The sequence below is a fragment of the Neovison vison genome, chromosome 8 (assembly GCF_020171115.1).
Source record: "Neovison vison isolate M4711 chromosome 8, ASM_NN_V1, whole genome shotgun sequence".
Lineage (NCBI taxonomy): Eukaryota > Metazoa > Chordata > Mammalia > Carnivora > Mustelidae > Neogale > Neogale vison.
This window is the reverse complement of record NC_058098.1, coordinates 114,933,978-114,951,630: the sequence shown is the minus strand read 5'-3', so window position 1 is coordinate 114,951,630 and position 17,653 is coordinate 114,933,978. Positions and strand designations below refer to the sequence as shown.

Below are 17,653 nucleotides of genomic sequence, written 5' to 3'. Positions count from 1 at the left end.
CTCAGGGAACCTGCTTCCCCCTCTCTCTCTGCCTACCTCTCGGCCTGCTTGTGCTCGCTCTCTCTCTCTCTCTCTGTCAAATAAGTAAATCTTTAAAAAAATAATAAAGAGGAGGCAAAAGAGGAGGAAAAAATTATTTTTATTTAAGTATAGTTTTCTACATCTGAAACTCCCCCTCAAGAGTAAAAAACATCTACATGTCCATTAGAACTGGTGCTCTCTGAAGGTGAAATTGACCTTTTCACACCATCACAGTCCCTGTGGACCAAGTGAGAAGTAGTGTAAAGATGACTGTAGCAGAGTAAATGATAGGAGAACAGCTTTTTTTTTTTTTTAAGATTTTATTTATTTATTTGACAGAGAGAGATCACTAGTAGACAGAGAGTCAGGCAGAGACAGAGAGAGGAGGAAGCAGGCTCCCCACCAAGCAGAGAACCTGAAGTGGGACTCTATCCCAGGACCCTGAGATCATGACCTGAGCTGAAGGCAGAGGCTTAACCCACTGAGCCACCCAGGCGCCCCAAGAGTACAGCTTTTGAGCTTGGACCAAAAAGGGCTGGTGCTGGTTGACTTGACCAGTTACCACATGTATTATTATCATGGACAAAACTCTCAGCCTCTCACTGCCTATGTCCTCCTCTATAAAACATAACTAAAACTCAAGAGGAGTGAGCCATTACCTATGAGACAGTTAGATGGCCGGCATGCACAAGGTTCACAATGTTAGATCCCTTTCTCCGGGCCTAGAAACCAGGGTTGATTTAACAAAGGACTAAGTAACTTAACAATTTTCAGTATGTGATGTCCCAAATTCAGTTTCTCAGGGAAAGAGATATAAAAATAATTTAGATATAGAAATATGAAAAGAAAAAGAAGATATTACATAAATTTTGCTAAAAATGTTGAGGTTTTCACAAAAATGCACCTTTGTGAAACACTTCAGATTATTATTATTTCTGGCTAGTAAAAAACAATAAATGCTCAGAGAATAAATGCTGTGGAAGATTTCTAATTGTATGAACTTCATTTTAATTCTCCTCAAGAAACACAACATGATGTCACTGAATCACCATAATTCAACCAGTTAATATCAACGTTCCAACAGCAAATTTCATTTTGGGGACATCGAGATCCTTTCTGTCACCCACCATGTCTTGGTGCCAGAAGATCAAGACCATGACGCCAAAATAGCAGAGCCCACTCTGCACCTCTTGCCCACAAGCACCCATGGTTTAGTCATAAAACACTGCAGAACATGGTACTCATGCAAATAGGTCCCAGAAAATCTATCTGTCCTTCTAGGTTCAGCGAGTGTTATAGACTGAATATGTGCCTCATCCCCCAAATCCCCATGTTGAAGCCCCTGCGCTCTAATGTGATGACATGGGCAGGTGAGGACTTTGGGAAGTAATGAGATTTATTTTTACTTTTTTCCATATTCACATAACTTCTATTATAGTATGTTATTATAATTGCTCTACTTTATTATTGCTGTTGTTAATCTCTTACTAGGCCTAATTCATTTATTCATTTGTGATTAAATTTTTTTCAAAGTTTTATTTAAATTCTAGTTGGTTAACATACAGTGGAATATTGGTTTCAGGAGTAGAATTTAGTGAGTCATCACTTACATGTTAACACCCAGTGCTCAGCAAAAGTGGCATTTAGTGCCCTCCTTAATATCCATCACCCACTGAGACCATTCCCTGTGCACCTTCCCTCTATCAGCCCCGCTTGGTTCTCTGTAGGGGAAGTAATTAGGTTTAGATGAAGTCATGAGAGTAGAGCCGCCATGATGGGATTAGTGTCCTTATTAGGAGGGGAATAAAGACCAGAGCACAGATTCCTTCTCTCTCACTATCACGTGGGCACATCAAGAAGGTGGGTGTCTGGACATCAGGAAAAGAGCCCCACCAGGAACCGGATCTGTGAGCATCGCGATCTCAGACTTCCAATCTCCCCAACTATAAGAGTAAGTTTTGGTTGTGTCAGCTACCCAGACTATGGAATTTTGTTATGGTAGCCCGAGCCAATTCATACAGATAGCAATGGTTTCTTGTGAATATACCGTGTCCAAAAGCAATGGCCTAAGAGCCAGGAGGGACTAGTACAAAGAACACCAGAGTAGGATTCAGTTCTAGTCCTCACCAGCCACAAAGTCAATACCAGATGTGAAATAAACTAATTCACTTCTCTGGACTTCAGCTTCCTCATTAATAAACTTTTAAGTATAGACTAACAGCTCATACTCAACAATGTGCCTACATTCTATGATTTTATAAAGGCTCCAGTGCAGAAGTAGAGAATAACCAGGGAGCTATGAGTGGCATGGTTTGCCGTATCAGGGAAATCCTACGATGGTCAGTGTTCCTTAAATGTCCCATGCCTACCAGACTGATGCAGAACATTCTCTGATGCCGCGTGTTCACCAGTCCTAACGACATACCCTGACCGAGATAAGGGTGATCAGTGATGATCAGAATTAGTCTCCTCTTCTTCTTCTTCTTCTTTTAAGATTTTATTTATTTATTGACACAGAGAGAGAGAGATCACAAGTAGGCAGAGAGGCAGGCAGAGGAGGAAGGGGAAGCAGGCCCCTCGCTGAGCAGAGAGCCTGATTCGGGGCTCGATCCCAGGATCTGGGATCATGGCCTGAGCGGAAGGTAGAGGCTTAACCCACTGAGCCACCCAGGTGCCCCTGGGTCTCCTCTTCTTGACCGTACTTCATGCCCATCCCTTTCCTGCGAGCCAGTACTCACACACACACACACACACACACACAAAAACGCAGCTCTGACTTCCTGAAAATAGTCTCGGCTCTTAAAACAGCTATTTTCTAGATTATAGTAATTATAGTGAATTACATTATGATTATCAAGAGGCAAAGTATCAGAAATCATTCAAGAGAGTCATGGAGATGTGGATTTTGCATATTGTGAGCTGTGACCCATAGAAAATCACATTATGATTTATGAACCCCCACTGCACGGGTCTCCTGTAAAGTCTTCCACCTGTGCCGCTGAGATGTTCATCTCCACCCAGAGCTAGAAAAATTTCATTCCAACGTTCTGGCAGAAAACTGAGCTTTTCTGGCAAACAGAAGCTATACCCTCAGTACTCTAAATTTGGTTGAGGAATGTGAATCCCTTTTTTGGAAATCCTGGACTTCTCGTAAGAACCAGAATGAGGTCCCTTATGGGGAAAGTTTTAACTGTATATAATGGGGACGGGGTTTCATCCAAACTTCTGTCCCAGCTCTTCTCCATTCCTATCATCAATCTACTCCACTATGATATAAACACCTCCATGTGGCAAAGTGACTTTTACCCATCTTCCCAGCCAGACTGTGTTCCTGTAGCCTCTGGACCAACAGCGGTCCCAAACTACACTGGAAAACCTCAGAAGAGCTCCTCAGTGTCCATGCACTACAACATTAAATATGCTTATTTCTATGTGCCAGTAAGAAAGAGGGTCCAAATATCGAAGCCTATCATTAATGCAACTACAGCAACATATTTGATCAACTTGTCCTAAAGGTCTGTTGTCATAAAGGAGAATATTGTAGGGGGGAGCACAGGCGGGATAACAGGCATTGTCTCCTAAGAAGAGGAAAACGCTTAAATACTTCCAGATTTTCTAAAAGAACTTGTAAAAAATTTGCTTTGGCTTGAGCAGAACATTCTTTATAGGCAAGGTTTTTTTTGTTGTTGTTATTGTTGTTGTTGTTGTTGTTTTAAATCCACCCAGCTTTCTTTTATTAGAGTAATTAAAACAATGTTAGGCATTTGGGGTATCTGATACAACCATAATCCTCTGATATTTCAGGCTATTGATTTTACAAAATCTCTACTGTGACTCGGGCATTAACTGCTGGAAATGTACCCACATTGATTTCTGACAGTGTATTTGTTTAAAGCCTGCTGAAGCCAAACCATGGGCTTCAAGGAATTCCAGACAACTACTTTAGTTTATGAAACGGTCTTTTAAAAGGCAAAAATGGTTTTAAAAGTAACATACAAAGGGAAAAAAAATTTCTTAAGCCTGAAACTTTTGATTCTGCTTGACATCATTTCTAAAGAAACAAATCTGGGCTATTTTCTCCATCTCTACAATGATTTAGCATTTCAACAGTTGCTTATATCTTGCTATTTTTATCTTGCTATTTGTACATTGTGTATTTGTACATTGTATTTGTACATTGTACATTGTGAAAAGAATAAGTATTGCCATCATTATATTCTGACATCATAATTCCCATTAGCCTGTCCTTGCAGCAAAACAAGACAAATCACATCGTAAATCCTTGCCCTCGATACTGAGAACATGAAATTTATTCAAAGTTCCATTACCCAGGATGTGACTAAAAAGACAGACTCGTGTTGAGAGGGAAATAAAGATGGGCATCCAGGCATGGCTGTTGTTACCGTGACAACCGGATCACTCCCAAAATGATGAACACAAAGGCCTCTTTTCCCCAATGTTTCTTTCTACAACTGTACTGAGGGAAATTTTCTATATTAAGCTTCAGTGCATCTCAGGTTCTTTTTTTGTTTATGTAGAGATACTGCAAGGAACAAAACACATTTTGGGTCTCATACCACTGTGCAAATTCTAACACGTGCCTCATCTGGTTACGCTCCCAGGTTTTCTGTGCCTTATCCAAGTACACAGAACTCAAAACTAATAATTACCTGTGGTTTGGTTGCAAATAGTGTAGAAAAACTGAATGCCACAAATCATATTAATAGGTTTCTTTAGTTCCCTGGGAGCAGAAAACCAGGTCTGTCTTGACCACACGCCACCGCTTGTGGCGGGAACATTCACTGCTCACCAAAGAACCACTTGTCCTAGCTTCCCCACATATGCCGGCTTCCTAACTACCATGGGTCAGCTCAGACTCCTGCTAACAAAACAGCAGAGAGCGGGGGGTTTAAATAACAGATGTGCATTCCTCACAACTCTGTAGGCTTAAAGTAAGAGAATGGTCAGCTCTGGTGAAGTCTTTCTTCCTGGCTTGTAGGAGGCTGCCCTCTTGCTGTGTCCACATATGGCAGAGAACGGGAGTCCTCGGGGATCACTTCTTAAAAGGACACTAATTCTGTCATGTCAAGGCTCCGCCCCTACAATCTCACTGAATCTTAATAACCTCCTCATTGACTCCACCCCCAAATAAAGTCACATTCAAGGCTGAGATTTCCACATACATTTTGGGAGGGCCACAAATGAGTCTGTAGCCCCGACAGGCAGGGCCAAATGACTCCTTCTGAACAAGGGTTGTGGGAAAAGGAGGGTCCCTCACAGCACCTCTTTCTCCCCATTGTAGGAATTAAGGAGGCCACCTACTGCCGATAGCGTAGCATTAAGGTGGTAGAAGCCCATCAGCTTGGCACTGGAGGGCGATCTAGCAGAGAGCTCTCTGCAAAATGCAAGCTTCTGTCATGTTAATTTCTGACTACAGCGCAACCTAGCCGAACCTAATAATGTATTTACTGACTATTCGTCCGTGCCCTGCGCTGAGCTCAATTCCTAAAAGGCCCTCCCCTCACAAGAAGCACAGCCTTGTAGGGGAAAGAGGGTCGAAACCAACCATTTTAAGAGAATGACATTCAAAATGGTCTGATTGGATTCCAAATGCAGTGAGAGTTGAGGGAGGAGAGAGTGAACATGGGCCCCGGAGGACTGGAAGGCTTTCTGGAGGTGCCAACACCGGAGAGGAAGCTCTCAGGTCAGGCCGGATTTGGGACATCATCGTAGGTCTTGATGTTTTTGATATTGATGCAATTTGCTCCGTCCACAGATCTTGTGCATATGTAACTATCAGTGGCACGTAAGACTGGAAAAGAAGAAAGATATCAAAATTACCACAATCAGAGGACTGCAGGACCAGAGGAGGCCGTGGTAGTCTTCTCAGCCAAAGTTATTTGAAAAAAAAAAAAAAAGAAAATCCTGAGGGCCAGAGGTAGGGCACGTTTGCCAAAAAAAATGGAGAAAGATCTATGGACATGGAAACACCCACAGAGCTGGTCCCCACTTCTGAGCCTCCATTTCACATAAGTAAATGGGAGACAAAAATGCCAACTTCGCCTTGTGTTTTAAAGGTCATGTAAGGTCCTAAACGGCAATGTTGTCTATCAACTATTGATTTTATACAAACGCACTGAATTACTAGGAGGCCTGCTGCTAAGCCGTAGAACCCTCATACCATCTTCTGAACAACTCCGTTAAAGCCTGCACATTCTCTAAACTGGACCTCTTCAAAGTGTCATCTCATTGCTGTTTTTGTTCAAAACAGAGCTACTCTGTCTGGATTTCAGAATACTCTTCAGGGCTGAAGATGCACATTTTAAATGTCCTCCATGGTGCACATCCTTGCTTGCTGGAGGCTGAATTGACCACTGGAAGGCTTCGATCCACTGACACTGTAGCAAATGAGGGAGGTGCAGAGAGAGAGAGACATTTTCTTAGGCAGCTCAGAAACTGATTCTGAAACAGCAGCTTCAAAAGAGCTATGGCAAGTCTGTTTGTACAACAGCATCGCTAGAATAAAGACACAGTCTCATGAAAAAGACCTCAAGGAGACAGCATATTCTATCTCCTACATACATTTTCTGATATATATAAAAGGAAATGGCGGGCGGCGGGGGGAGAATGGGAGGATGAGAAAGAAAGAGAAACCTGGCCTATCATCACTGTGGGAGAAGAGGCAGGACAGCCCAGGGGAGACATTCTGTCATCTCTCAACCCAGGGCAATGCTGCTTTCTTCTCCACAAATTTATGGGTCAGATTCCAGAGGACTGGGGTTTATTTTGATTTTTTTTTTTTAAGTAAACCAGATGATTCCACTTTGTTTTAGTGAATCTCAATTCTAAGAGATCACGTAGATGAAGCAAAAAAAAAAAAAAAAAAAAAAAAGCCAACAGACCCTAGAATATCAGCTGCAGCTCTAAACAATTTTATAATGTCCAGAGCCCCAGTCAACCAGCATCTCAAGCCTTGGTCCCTTCGAACTACTTCCAACGAACTCAGAACTGTCACCGTCAAACGTGAGCACCACAAAGTCGTGCCACGTTGCCAGCATCTGAAGCGACCTATCACACGGCCACTTTCCGTTGCCCCCGAAATTCCTTCATTGCCTGTTGCTCAGCAAACGTGGGAGTCTAATTATTAATAGGTGTCTTATTTTAGTGAGCCCTAGAGGTATAAAACATGGAGATCTGATATTCCGTGTCGTGATAAAGGCATTTTCATTGCCAGTAAAATGAAAACCGTCTGAGAACAGGGGCTTGAGGAGGACTCAGGAAGCGTAAACGTGTCTATGAAACAGGCCAGGGGCCGTGAACACCAAAAGGGGACACTCGGAGGCACCCAGAAGCACTAGCCCGGGTGAAGAGCAGTGTTAGGCAGTGGGAAGGGGCATGTCTGGGTCATCGACTGTTCTCTGAAGGACTCTACTGCAGTTCTATGAATCTATATTTTGATTTTATCCTAATGTCTTAGTCCTACGTTCGCTCCAAGTCAAACTAGCAGTTCCCCCTGCCACTGGCAGAAGCCCAGTGACATGCAGCCCTTTCTCCCTTTGGATTTTATCCCTGTCTTTATTGATCTTTACAGCTCGAAGGAAGAGGGGCCTCGCACGAAGGAGGTCTGGCAGAGGCTGCTGGAACAAGACCAGCCCCCGCCAGAGCGCCCCGGGCTCCCGTCACTGACACGTGCGGGACACGCTCACTGATAGCTCTGCTGCCGACACAGGTAAGCTTTGGCAAGGGTGGCCTTTTTCGAGCCACTGGAGACAACCAGACTCACTAACACTCCATTAAATATTTCTTCGATTATGCCAAAGGAGTATTTGAGTGGGACACTGAAGAAAAACCCAGATGTCCTAGGAAGTGCCTGGTGTTAATGACTTACTCCACCTGAAGGAGGCCAAACGTCAGTAAATGCAATCAGACACCGCCGGTGGGGCTCTCTGCTCACAGAGACGGTCGATGTCTGGTAGCCCTGGCCCATCCTTTCCCAGTCACTGCCTGGCAGTAGATCTGCAAGAAGATGAAGGCCAAGTTCACCGGGGACGGCCCTGCCCCTCCAAGTATGCGGCTGGGGAAATGGGGACGGGCCGAGGGCCACATGCACACCTGTACCCACTGCTGACCCAACCTGGCAGACTCCGCTCCCCTTCACACAGAAGGGGTAATCCATCCGCGAGAGGCCAAGCGTCTTTGGTAAAATGTCTTACAGTTGTTCCTTCTTTAGAAGTCTCAGCTGCATATGTCACTTGCGGACTCAGTGGAGGGAAATAACCAATACGAAAATGTTAGCCTGATTCTGGCCTCCTCCCCATCAGAATACCCTCAACCAGCTATTTCATCTCAGCCTTACGCCTCTTTCCAGCAATGCACTTGCGGTCATGGCCGAGGTGACTCTGTGGAAACTAAAGAACAGATTTCTAAGCAGAACTTCATGTCCCAGCCCCCTTGATTGAGCACTAAATTCATTTTCCATCACTGAGAAGAGATTTTCAAAGTCTGCAGTCTGCTCTATATGCACATCGGTAACAAGCCACATGGGTATCTATCCATTCATCTGTATTTTTTTTCTGTCATGTGGAACTGACAGACCTGGCATCTGTTTCCCTACTTTCTCACTGACTTCTGTGTGGTAGGAACCAAGGAATATTTTTCTTCAAAGTCCTGTCACAGAAGAATTGAGATTTTTTTTTTTAAAGTACTTTCAGCCATAATTAGGACAGTTTCCACTTTGAGGAGCTCACACTTTTCTGTTAATTTCTCCATGATGTTTACTTAAAAAAAAAAAAATTTAAAGGAAAGCAAGTCCCCCCCCACCCCCAGAGATTTTATTTATTTATTTGACAGACAGAGGTCACAAGTAGGCAGAGAGGCAGGCAGAGAGAGAGGAGGAAGCAGGCTTCCTGTTGAGCCGAGAGCCCGATGCGGGGCTTGATCCCAGGACCTTGAGATCATGACCGGAGCTGAAGGCAGAGGCTTAACCCACTGAGCCACCCAGGCGCCCCTAAAAAATTTTTTTTGAAACAAAAGTTAAGTGCATCTGCTTGACCCTTCAAAAATTGTGTGTGTGTGTGTGTGTGTGTGTGTGTGTCTTAGTACTAAGGTTTAGAGACTGGGAATGTTATTGAATTTATCTACCAAAAAAGACAAATTTCCAATTATATCCAATTATTTCTCCAAAGGCCCATTCTGCTTCCATTTTTCGTGTCTAAAGAGAACTGATAAAACAACGTCTGGAACCTCTAAGAGGATCCCCCACATAATTCTTGGATTGCCTTAACTTAGTTTTGCCCCAGCTCTTATTACTTGTATGAGCAGGAATTAAAGGAAAGAAAGGCTTTTCCAATAGTTTCAGGAATTCACAACAAGTACTGCTCCTTTCTCTTTTTCCTAATCCACATAAGGATTATTTTTTCTACAGAATGCATATCATAGAATTTAATCTTACAGTTTGTTTCTTATGGGTGTTTTTTAAACGTATGGACATTTTATAGTTGCAAACTACAAAAGAGGGTTTGTATGTTGTTTGATCATCTTTATCTGTGCTAAAGCACTGTACTAAAAATATATTTTCTGTTTACACCTACTTCAGGTTTTCCAGTATTTCTGTTCTTAGTTAACTCAGGTGTTTATACATGGAATTTTCTGCTCTTTTGGCATTTTCAACAGGAAGGTCTTGAAGCACTTGAGGTTTTTTGTCTCATTTTGTAATGTCTGTGTCTAATTAAGGGGCATGTTCCCATGTTTAACAAAGAGCACATGATTGCACAACTAGGCAATGGCAGACCCAAGCATGGACGCTGGACCCCAAGCCCTACATCATGATACTAAACACTTCTCAGACAAGGTCTTTTCATACCATCTGGCATCATTAGGTCACTGCAAATGTTTGTTTCCAACAACTGGGCAACAAATAAAACATGCTTAAAACAACCAAAAACTCAAATGCCAAGTACATTTCAAATTTAGGTCACTGTTAATAGAACCAATTTAAAACAAAGGAAACCCTTGTACAATGGAAAAGGTATATATATTCAATGTTTCTGTGATGCAAAAAAAGAAATTGGAGGGGTATTTTCTGAAATTTGGCCTCTCCTCAGGGATGAAGACTAGCATGGAAATGTTCAAATTTTAAGCATCTGAAATACCAGGAGATTTTCCTAAAAGTAGATGGTAATTGTAACCACTGGAGATGTGATTCTAACTTGATCAATACAGTAAGCAAACCTTCCAAAATGTTTTCAAACATACGACGATTTACTTCAGGTAGCACAGATACCTAATTGCCAAAATTATGACTTGTTAATGACCTCAGATTTGGACTACATTCAAGAAACCCATTTCTCTCAGCCACACCATACATTCTATTAATTTCTATCCTTTTAATACTTTAACATGAATGTAATGATGCCTGTACCCAACAGATTCACACAGATATCAGTACTTTATATGATATAAAGAATAAGAAATTATTTTGAGGACTCAAAGATGGGACATCGGGATGCCTGGGTGGCTCAGTGGGTTAAGCCTCTGCCTTGGGCTCAGGTCATGATCCCAGCATCCTGGGATCAAGTCCCACATCAGGCTCCTTGCTCAGCAGGGAGTCTGCTTCTCCCTCTGCCTCTGCCTGCCACTCTGTCTGCCTGTGCTCACTCTCTCTGACAAATAAACAAATAAAATCTTTAAAAATACAAAAGATGGGACATCACTTTCTAGAACAGTAAAACAATAGGACTTATTCTTCCTCCCCACTCCACCCCCTGCCCTCATATCTTGATACCCTCTGTCAAGGTGAAAAATATTATAAACTTCCAATTCCATTATTCCTGTTCTTTTCTCTTCATAATACAACAAACCAAAGAGATGCCCTCTGTTCTCATGAATTTATCCCCACTAGATTTACTTGCTGTCCACTAAATCTTCTCCATTCATTCACTCTCATTCCATCTCTGAAACCGTACTGGGTCTCCCAACTGATACTCAAGAATACACCATTCTTGATGTCAGTCAAGGATGGGTCTGCTTAAAACAAAGATGTACCTACTCATCTTCACCTAAAAATCCTCCCCCAGGGTCAGTTAATCAAGGAGAGTGAGCATTTATCTGATTTCTGAAGCAAGGAAGTTCAGAATGGTCCAACTCATCACCATCTTTTTCTTTCCAACAGCCCATAATCAAATCCTGATGCCTGACTCTTCACAAAAACTCAGACATTCATCTTGACTTTCAACTTCACTTCTTAGACTGGACCCTGGTCAATTCACAAATGGACCAAGGCCAACTTCTCTTCCCTGGCCTCCCCATATCTACCATTCCCACATCCACCCACCCCATTCTTTCCTAAGTTGAAACTTTTAAAATTATTTTTTAAAAAAAGATTTTATTCATGTATTTGACAGAAAGATAGAGCACAAGTAGGCAGAGCAGCAGGCAGAGGGAGAGAGAGAAACAGGCTCAACACTGAGCAGGGGGCCTGATGTGGGGCTCGATCCCAGGACCCTGGGATCATGACCTAAGCCGAAGGCAGCTGCTTAATGAATGAGCCACCCAGGAGCCCCTAAAATAACTTTCTTAAAATTCATAAAACGTATCAAAGTTATAGCTTTTAAGTTCAGCTTAAAATTCGATTATTCTAAGTCGAGAAAGTGATCATTTTTCTGTTTCTCTTCCTCAAGAAATTATCAAGACTCTGACATATTCAAAGAATAATACAATGATCACTTGAATACCCACCTCCCAGGGTCAACAACAGTTAGGATTTTGCTGTATTTCCATGTAAAATGCACTTGAAAATAAATTATAGACATCACGGGATTTTATCCCTAAAACTTTCAACATACATCTCTCAAGAAAAAGGACACGGTCCTACATGATAACCCCAACACCATTATCACATCTAAACAACAACAATTCCAAAATATCATCAAATATCCAGTCCTGTTTAGATTTCCCCAATTGCTCCCCGAATGTCCTTTAGAGTGGGGTGTTGCGTGTGCATGTTGTTCTAACCAGGATTTGATTAAGGTTCATATGTTACATTTGTCACTGTGTCCCTTTGTCTCTCTCTAGAAAAGTCACTCTGCCCTTTTTTTCCCATGAGAAGATTTTTGAAGAAACAAGACAATAATGTCCCACATGATCAATCTGTCTGAGGGAGGAGGCATGTGTGTGGTACTTTTAGTTGGCTTCCTCTTTCCTGACGAGCTGTAGAGGTCACAGTGTAAGAGCTTGAGTAGGTTCAGGTTAAACATTTTTGGCCACAGTACCTCAAGGATGATGTGCAAATGCTGTACTTCAACCCCAAGTTTACCATCTAATTATTAGAATGTGCCATAGAAACAAGGGAAATTTATGCCAAATTTGTTCTGTATATGACCTCTCCTGGCAACACAAAAACTGAGGTGCTTACCAATGACTCTAAGGCATTCAAAGCCTCAACAGCCAAAATCTGCAGCTCGTAAGAGTGTTTCAACTCAGCAAAGCAATGCGCCCTGAGTGGATGTATGCTGTTGTTTCTGCAAATCATTCACAATCTACCTACACCTCTTTCTGGAGTTTTATTTGCAAACTAACCACAGCAAGAAAGCACACATGTTTTTTCCAACACCCTTGTAGGATGTATCTTGTATACTACTGCCTATTTACCAGTAGTGTATATTTTCATTTTTTTAAAAGATTTTATTTATTTCAGAGAGAGAGAGACAGAGAGAGAGAGCACAAGCAGGGGTAGGGGCAGAGGAAGAGGGAGAAGCAGGGAGCAGGGAGCCTAACACTAAGACTCCATCCCAGGACGCTGGGATCATGACCTGAGTCGAAGGCAGACACTTAGCCAACGGAGCCACCCAGGTGCCCCAGCAGTGTATATTTTTAAATGCCCAGATCATCCTAATTACACAAATTAATTGGGCAATCACAGGTACCTGGCAACACTTCTCAGTAACAAGAAGACAAATACACACAAAATGTTTTCTGAAAACGGGTCTCATTTTGAAGCCGTGTATGAGTGACTACACATGCAAAATAAATTAAGAACTGAGATCACTGCTGGATCATTCAGACCCAAAGTCAGAAAAGTATCCAGATAAGGCAAAAGTATTCCACGGAGTTCGAATTATTTGGGCAACACCACCAATTACCCAATTCACTTTGACTGCATTGTCCAGCTGAGGCTCAAAAGCAGTTTATTTTTACCCATTCTGGTAAGCAATCATCTTCCTACTATTATACCAAACTTGTAAGTTTGTTAATGCCTCCTTTTGTTACTTTTTAGGCTCTGTGTTTCAACTTGGAAATCAGGGAGAAACATACTGGGCACGTAGTTTTAAAAGGACCTGCTTTTTCCTTTCTCATGACCAACCCAAGCCGGAATGACTAAACAATGCAAATGGCACCAAAATCATCCTCTCTCTCCAAGGCCAACCGAGGGCAACATTGTGAAGTCTGAAGCTTCTTTAGACCATTGACCCTATCAGAACCTGTGCTTAGCACAAGAATCCAGTCTTCACTTCTAAGCTAAATTGATGACGTTCCTTCTCTAAAAAGCATTTGTTTAAGCCTGGTCTTCAACTGAGGAATGAAAAGGTGCCCTTCAGTGGGCCTATGTCAGGTATCTGCAGGGGGGTGACAAAGGTTATGATTGGGGAAATCGAGCCTTCCTTGCTTTACTGAAATTACAGGACATGAGCAATCACCTACTCTATTTTTAAGTTTGACTCTATCTGAATAGATAAGCATCTTCTAAGCTAACACTTGTAGAGTTCTCTAATGTTGCAAAGCAGGGCTCACATTATGTTGTCTCATCTTGACACACCTCCATATTCTTATCTCTACCTTACAGATAAGGAAGCTGATTTCCCAGCACAGTGCTGGGCCCATGGCGCTAGCCAAGGCCCTTAACTCTATCCCCATGGGTGCTCTTTTCTATTTGGGACTATAAACCAATTTTGTCTTACTGCCCTGGAAGAAAGATTATAACCCTACCACGAACTTGTCCAGAACCTAAAAGTATTTTCTAGGTGTCAAAGCAGTAACAACTGATTCTACAAATACTTCCCACACACAGTATTATTTTTTTAATATTCAGGTAACAACAGCTAAATTATAATATAGTTACCTCATCTACTCTTCTCATGGGGGATCCAAACCATATCAAAATGACAAGGAGAACCATAGGACAAATCAACATCACTATCATGCGATCCCAAAGCAAGCAGCACAAAGTAGTTAGGGTAGAGAAACCAATGTATTTCCATTGCCTTTGCTATGTACATTCAGCAATGAGTTTTAAAGAAAGTCAAGTCTTTCTCCCACTTTATTATATAGGCCTGAAGTTACATGTAAATTCAATATTAAAATGCATTTCAAACAACTCTTGTATCGCCATCCCAGTGATGAATTTTTATCAGGAGAGGAAAGATGTCAAGTTATTACTACACAAAGGGGTCAGATTTCCTCTGTACCTACAACCCCACAAGCTATTGCAAAAAGGCATAAAGGTTTTCAAACATCTTTGCAGAATTCATCTCACATACTATGTCTCACGTCAGACACATATTTTATACATAGATCACCTTAAATGAAGAAAATATATAAACAGGCAATCATGGACTTCCAGCAGCAATTATGAAAGATCACTACTTAATATTACAGACTGAGGTCAGCAAACTTTTTTGTATAAAGGGCTTTGAAGACCACATTTTAGGACTTGGCTGTCACATGATCTCACCGACACAACATAATTTTATCATAAAGCATGAATGCAAGGGCAGACCTACGTACATGAATGGATGTGTCTGTGTTCCCGTACAACTTAAAAACAGCCTCGTGGGTCAGTCTGCCAGCCCCTTCTGTAGAAGATGATCTTACCAACTCTGGTTTTCCTACTACTACAAGACCACATCTAGAAGGCGTTCCTAACACGGGCTAGACGGTGTTGCTCACCTGTGACCCGACAGTTTCCTGGAAGCACCGGCCAAGCTGCGTCTTTGCAGCCACAGGATAGACATGGGGGATGACTTGCTGGTGAGAGTACGTGGAATGTACTGTCTGGGTCTTCTGGACAGGAAGCCCTTGGTAAGAGATTTGGGATTGGCCTGGTTGAGCTTCTTTTGCCTTCTGGCCTGTTGGGCCATCAATTCTTGAAACCTGATGTATCTGGACTGAAGCCTCAGGAGGGTGTTTCACATGGATGTTGACTATGTTGGGAGGAAATTTCACTACAAGAGATCAGGACAAAAAGTCAGTCATGAATAACCTACAAATTGGCACGAGAGCAAATATTACATACACACGTATGTAGCTATATGTGTATCCCCATCCAGGGCATAAAATATAGAGTGCATAAGCATGTCTGCTGTATAGCCATCAACTCTAGAGAATAAGAGGATGCATCTCAAATACAAACTAGCCCTGAATTTATGTATTTTTAAGGGAAAAAATTGGACGTACACAGAGAAATTAAAGCCTCTCCCAGTAACCCATTCATGAGACAAAAATTTGTTTTTTAGAGTCAGGAAACTATGAAATCCATGCTGCCTATGGTTGTTGGGTACATTTTATCAAAGGATAGGAGTAAAGACTCAAGAGTTTGATTACTTTTGCATCTCTCAGAGTTTCCATTGCCAAACTTGGAAGATTCACCTGTCCACATCAACAGAGGAAATAACAATTTCACAAAGCGTCATTCTCTGGGCCCGAACAGCAGAGTGTGGATGTCCTCGTGTGCACCTTGTGACCCACCAAAGACCCACGTGTGATATTTTATGTATTTACTTTCTGCTGCTTTCACATACAATTTCATCTTGTGATGCTAACACTCAAGTTTTACAGAGTAAAGGCCAGTCACTCTTCTCTGACCCCTTTCCAAAAACTGGGCATGGAGGAGATGCCAGGTTTAAAAGAATGAGTTAGTCATAGAATTCCTGAGCTCCAAATGACCTAGTTTACCTTCCTCTACAGAGGAATCAGCTGAAGCCCAGTGAGGTTAACTAATTGTTTATTACTAAAACCAAGCGTCCTTCAACTACAAAATAAACCAGGCATTCACCAGCAGGTAGCATGTGATCCACGAGCATATTTGTCCTCAACATGGCCTTGCTCATCTTTCTGTTTCCTGGGCCTTCCCAGAAATGTGTGGGTAACAGCTTTCGGTGCTCAGAGCCAGCACAGAAGGATGGGCTCCTTTCTGGTTTATTTCCTAGATACCAAATCTCTGTGGTCTAGAAAGTACTGCAGCCATTGACCTGGGCCCGTATTCTGTCCCTGCTGCCATTTCTTGGGCCACAGATCACATACTTGTTTCTGATTCAATACCAGCCCTGCCAGGGGCAGATACTCGCTTCCGTGTGGGTTTGACAGGTTAGCAGAAGTCTGATGAATGGGCAAAAAGAAAATAAATAAGCTTACCTTTGACTCCTTGTTGGCTGGTCATGGTCAGAGGCAAGGTATGAGTGGAGTGGACTACATGCGTTCCCAGGGCCTTGCCTGACTGCTGGGAATGCTGATACAATTTTGGCACGCTGCCACCGTGGACCGGGATCTGACAAAGCTTCCCTGTGAAATTCGGAGGGCACTGGCATTTGTCCCTTGAGCTGCACTGGCCGCCATTCATACATGGAAGATGGCAAATGACTAAAAGGGAAAAGAGAAAATGTGGAGAGTTGGTTAGTTTCTCAAATGCTAACTAACAACCAACCAACAAAACTCTCAAAACACACAGCCCATTATAACTATTACATTCCTGCTGACTTTAGAAACAGTCAACAACAAAGTAACTACATGAAGAAAACAATAGTCTCTGTTACTCACTGTCTTCTTACATCATTTAACCCTCCAACTGCTTATGGCTGTTCTCCCCAACAATGGAAAGAATTCAGGGAGAAGAAGATCTCTATATATGTATAGATATAGATATATGTATATAAATAGATGTATGTATATATAGATAGATATAAATATATTCATAGATATGAATATACACACACATAGTCACTCAAGATTATTATCTGTCTTTTGCATTCTATAATTACTTTGCTTTTGTGTTTTATTACTTGTTTATTAACTGTCTCCCAAGATTATAAAGTCCTTGGGAAAAAGAGATATCTCTGGCTTAGTGATTTTTATATCCTTGGCATCTAGAATAATTTCTGGCACACAGGTGACATTAGTTATCGCCTCAAAAAATAAACAAAGAAACACGGGAGAGTGCCAAAAGTATCTGTTAAGGGTTTTCACCAAGACAGGGAGCTAAGTGCTAACCAGAACCAGGGAGAACAGTGTGGGCCCTGCTGTATAGGAATTTGCAGTCTCATTGGGATAATAAGATCACAGTGAAACAGCGGATGCGTTTGTGAGTGATTAGTAGTATGAACTTTAACTGATTTAGAATAAAGAAAGATAAAAGGACATATGGGGTCGAGAACTGTAAGGGGAGTTTTAAATTCTGTCTAAATTCAGTTTATAGACAACTTCTTTATCGCTAACAAATTCTTCCCATCAGCCTTTTAACATGATCAGATTCCTACCAGCTTGAACAGTAAAAGCACCTCAACTCCATTTCCTTCCAGCTTCTACCCTCTTTAAATTTTCTCCTCCATGATCAGCCTTTCAAAGAACTGTCCACTTCTCCACA

The 17,653-nt window shown here is 42.0% G+C and overlaps 1 protein-coding gene across 13 annotated transcripts in view; it reads right to left on the bottom strand.

Moving 5' to 3' along the window:
- Positions 1–17,653, bottom strand: part of LTBP1 (latent transforming growth factor beta binding protein 1) — a 406,971-nt gene that overhangs the window by 181,349 nt on the left and 207,969 nt on the right. For all 13 annotated transcript variants that reach the window (XM_044261743.1, XM_044261746.1, XM_044261745.1 and 10 more), the window contains 2 exons: positions 16,429–16,653; positions 14,965–15,239 (listed from right to left, as the gene is read on the bottom strand). In XM_044261743.1, coding sequence (XP_044117678.1) covers positions 14,965–15,239; positions 16,429–16,653 — 500 coding nt within the window. The remainder of the gene's footprint in view (positions 1–14,964; positions 15,240–16,428; positions 16,654–17,653) is intronic.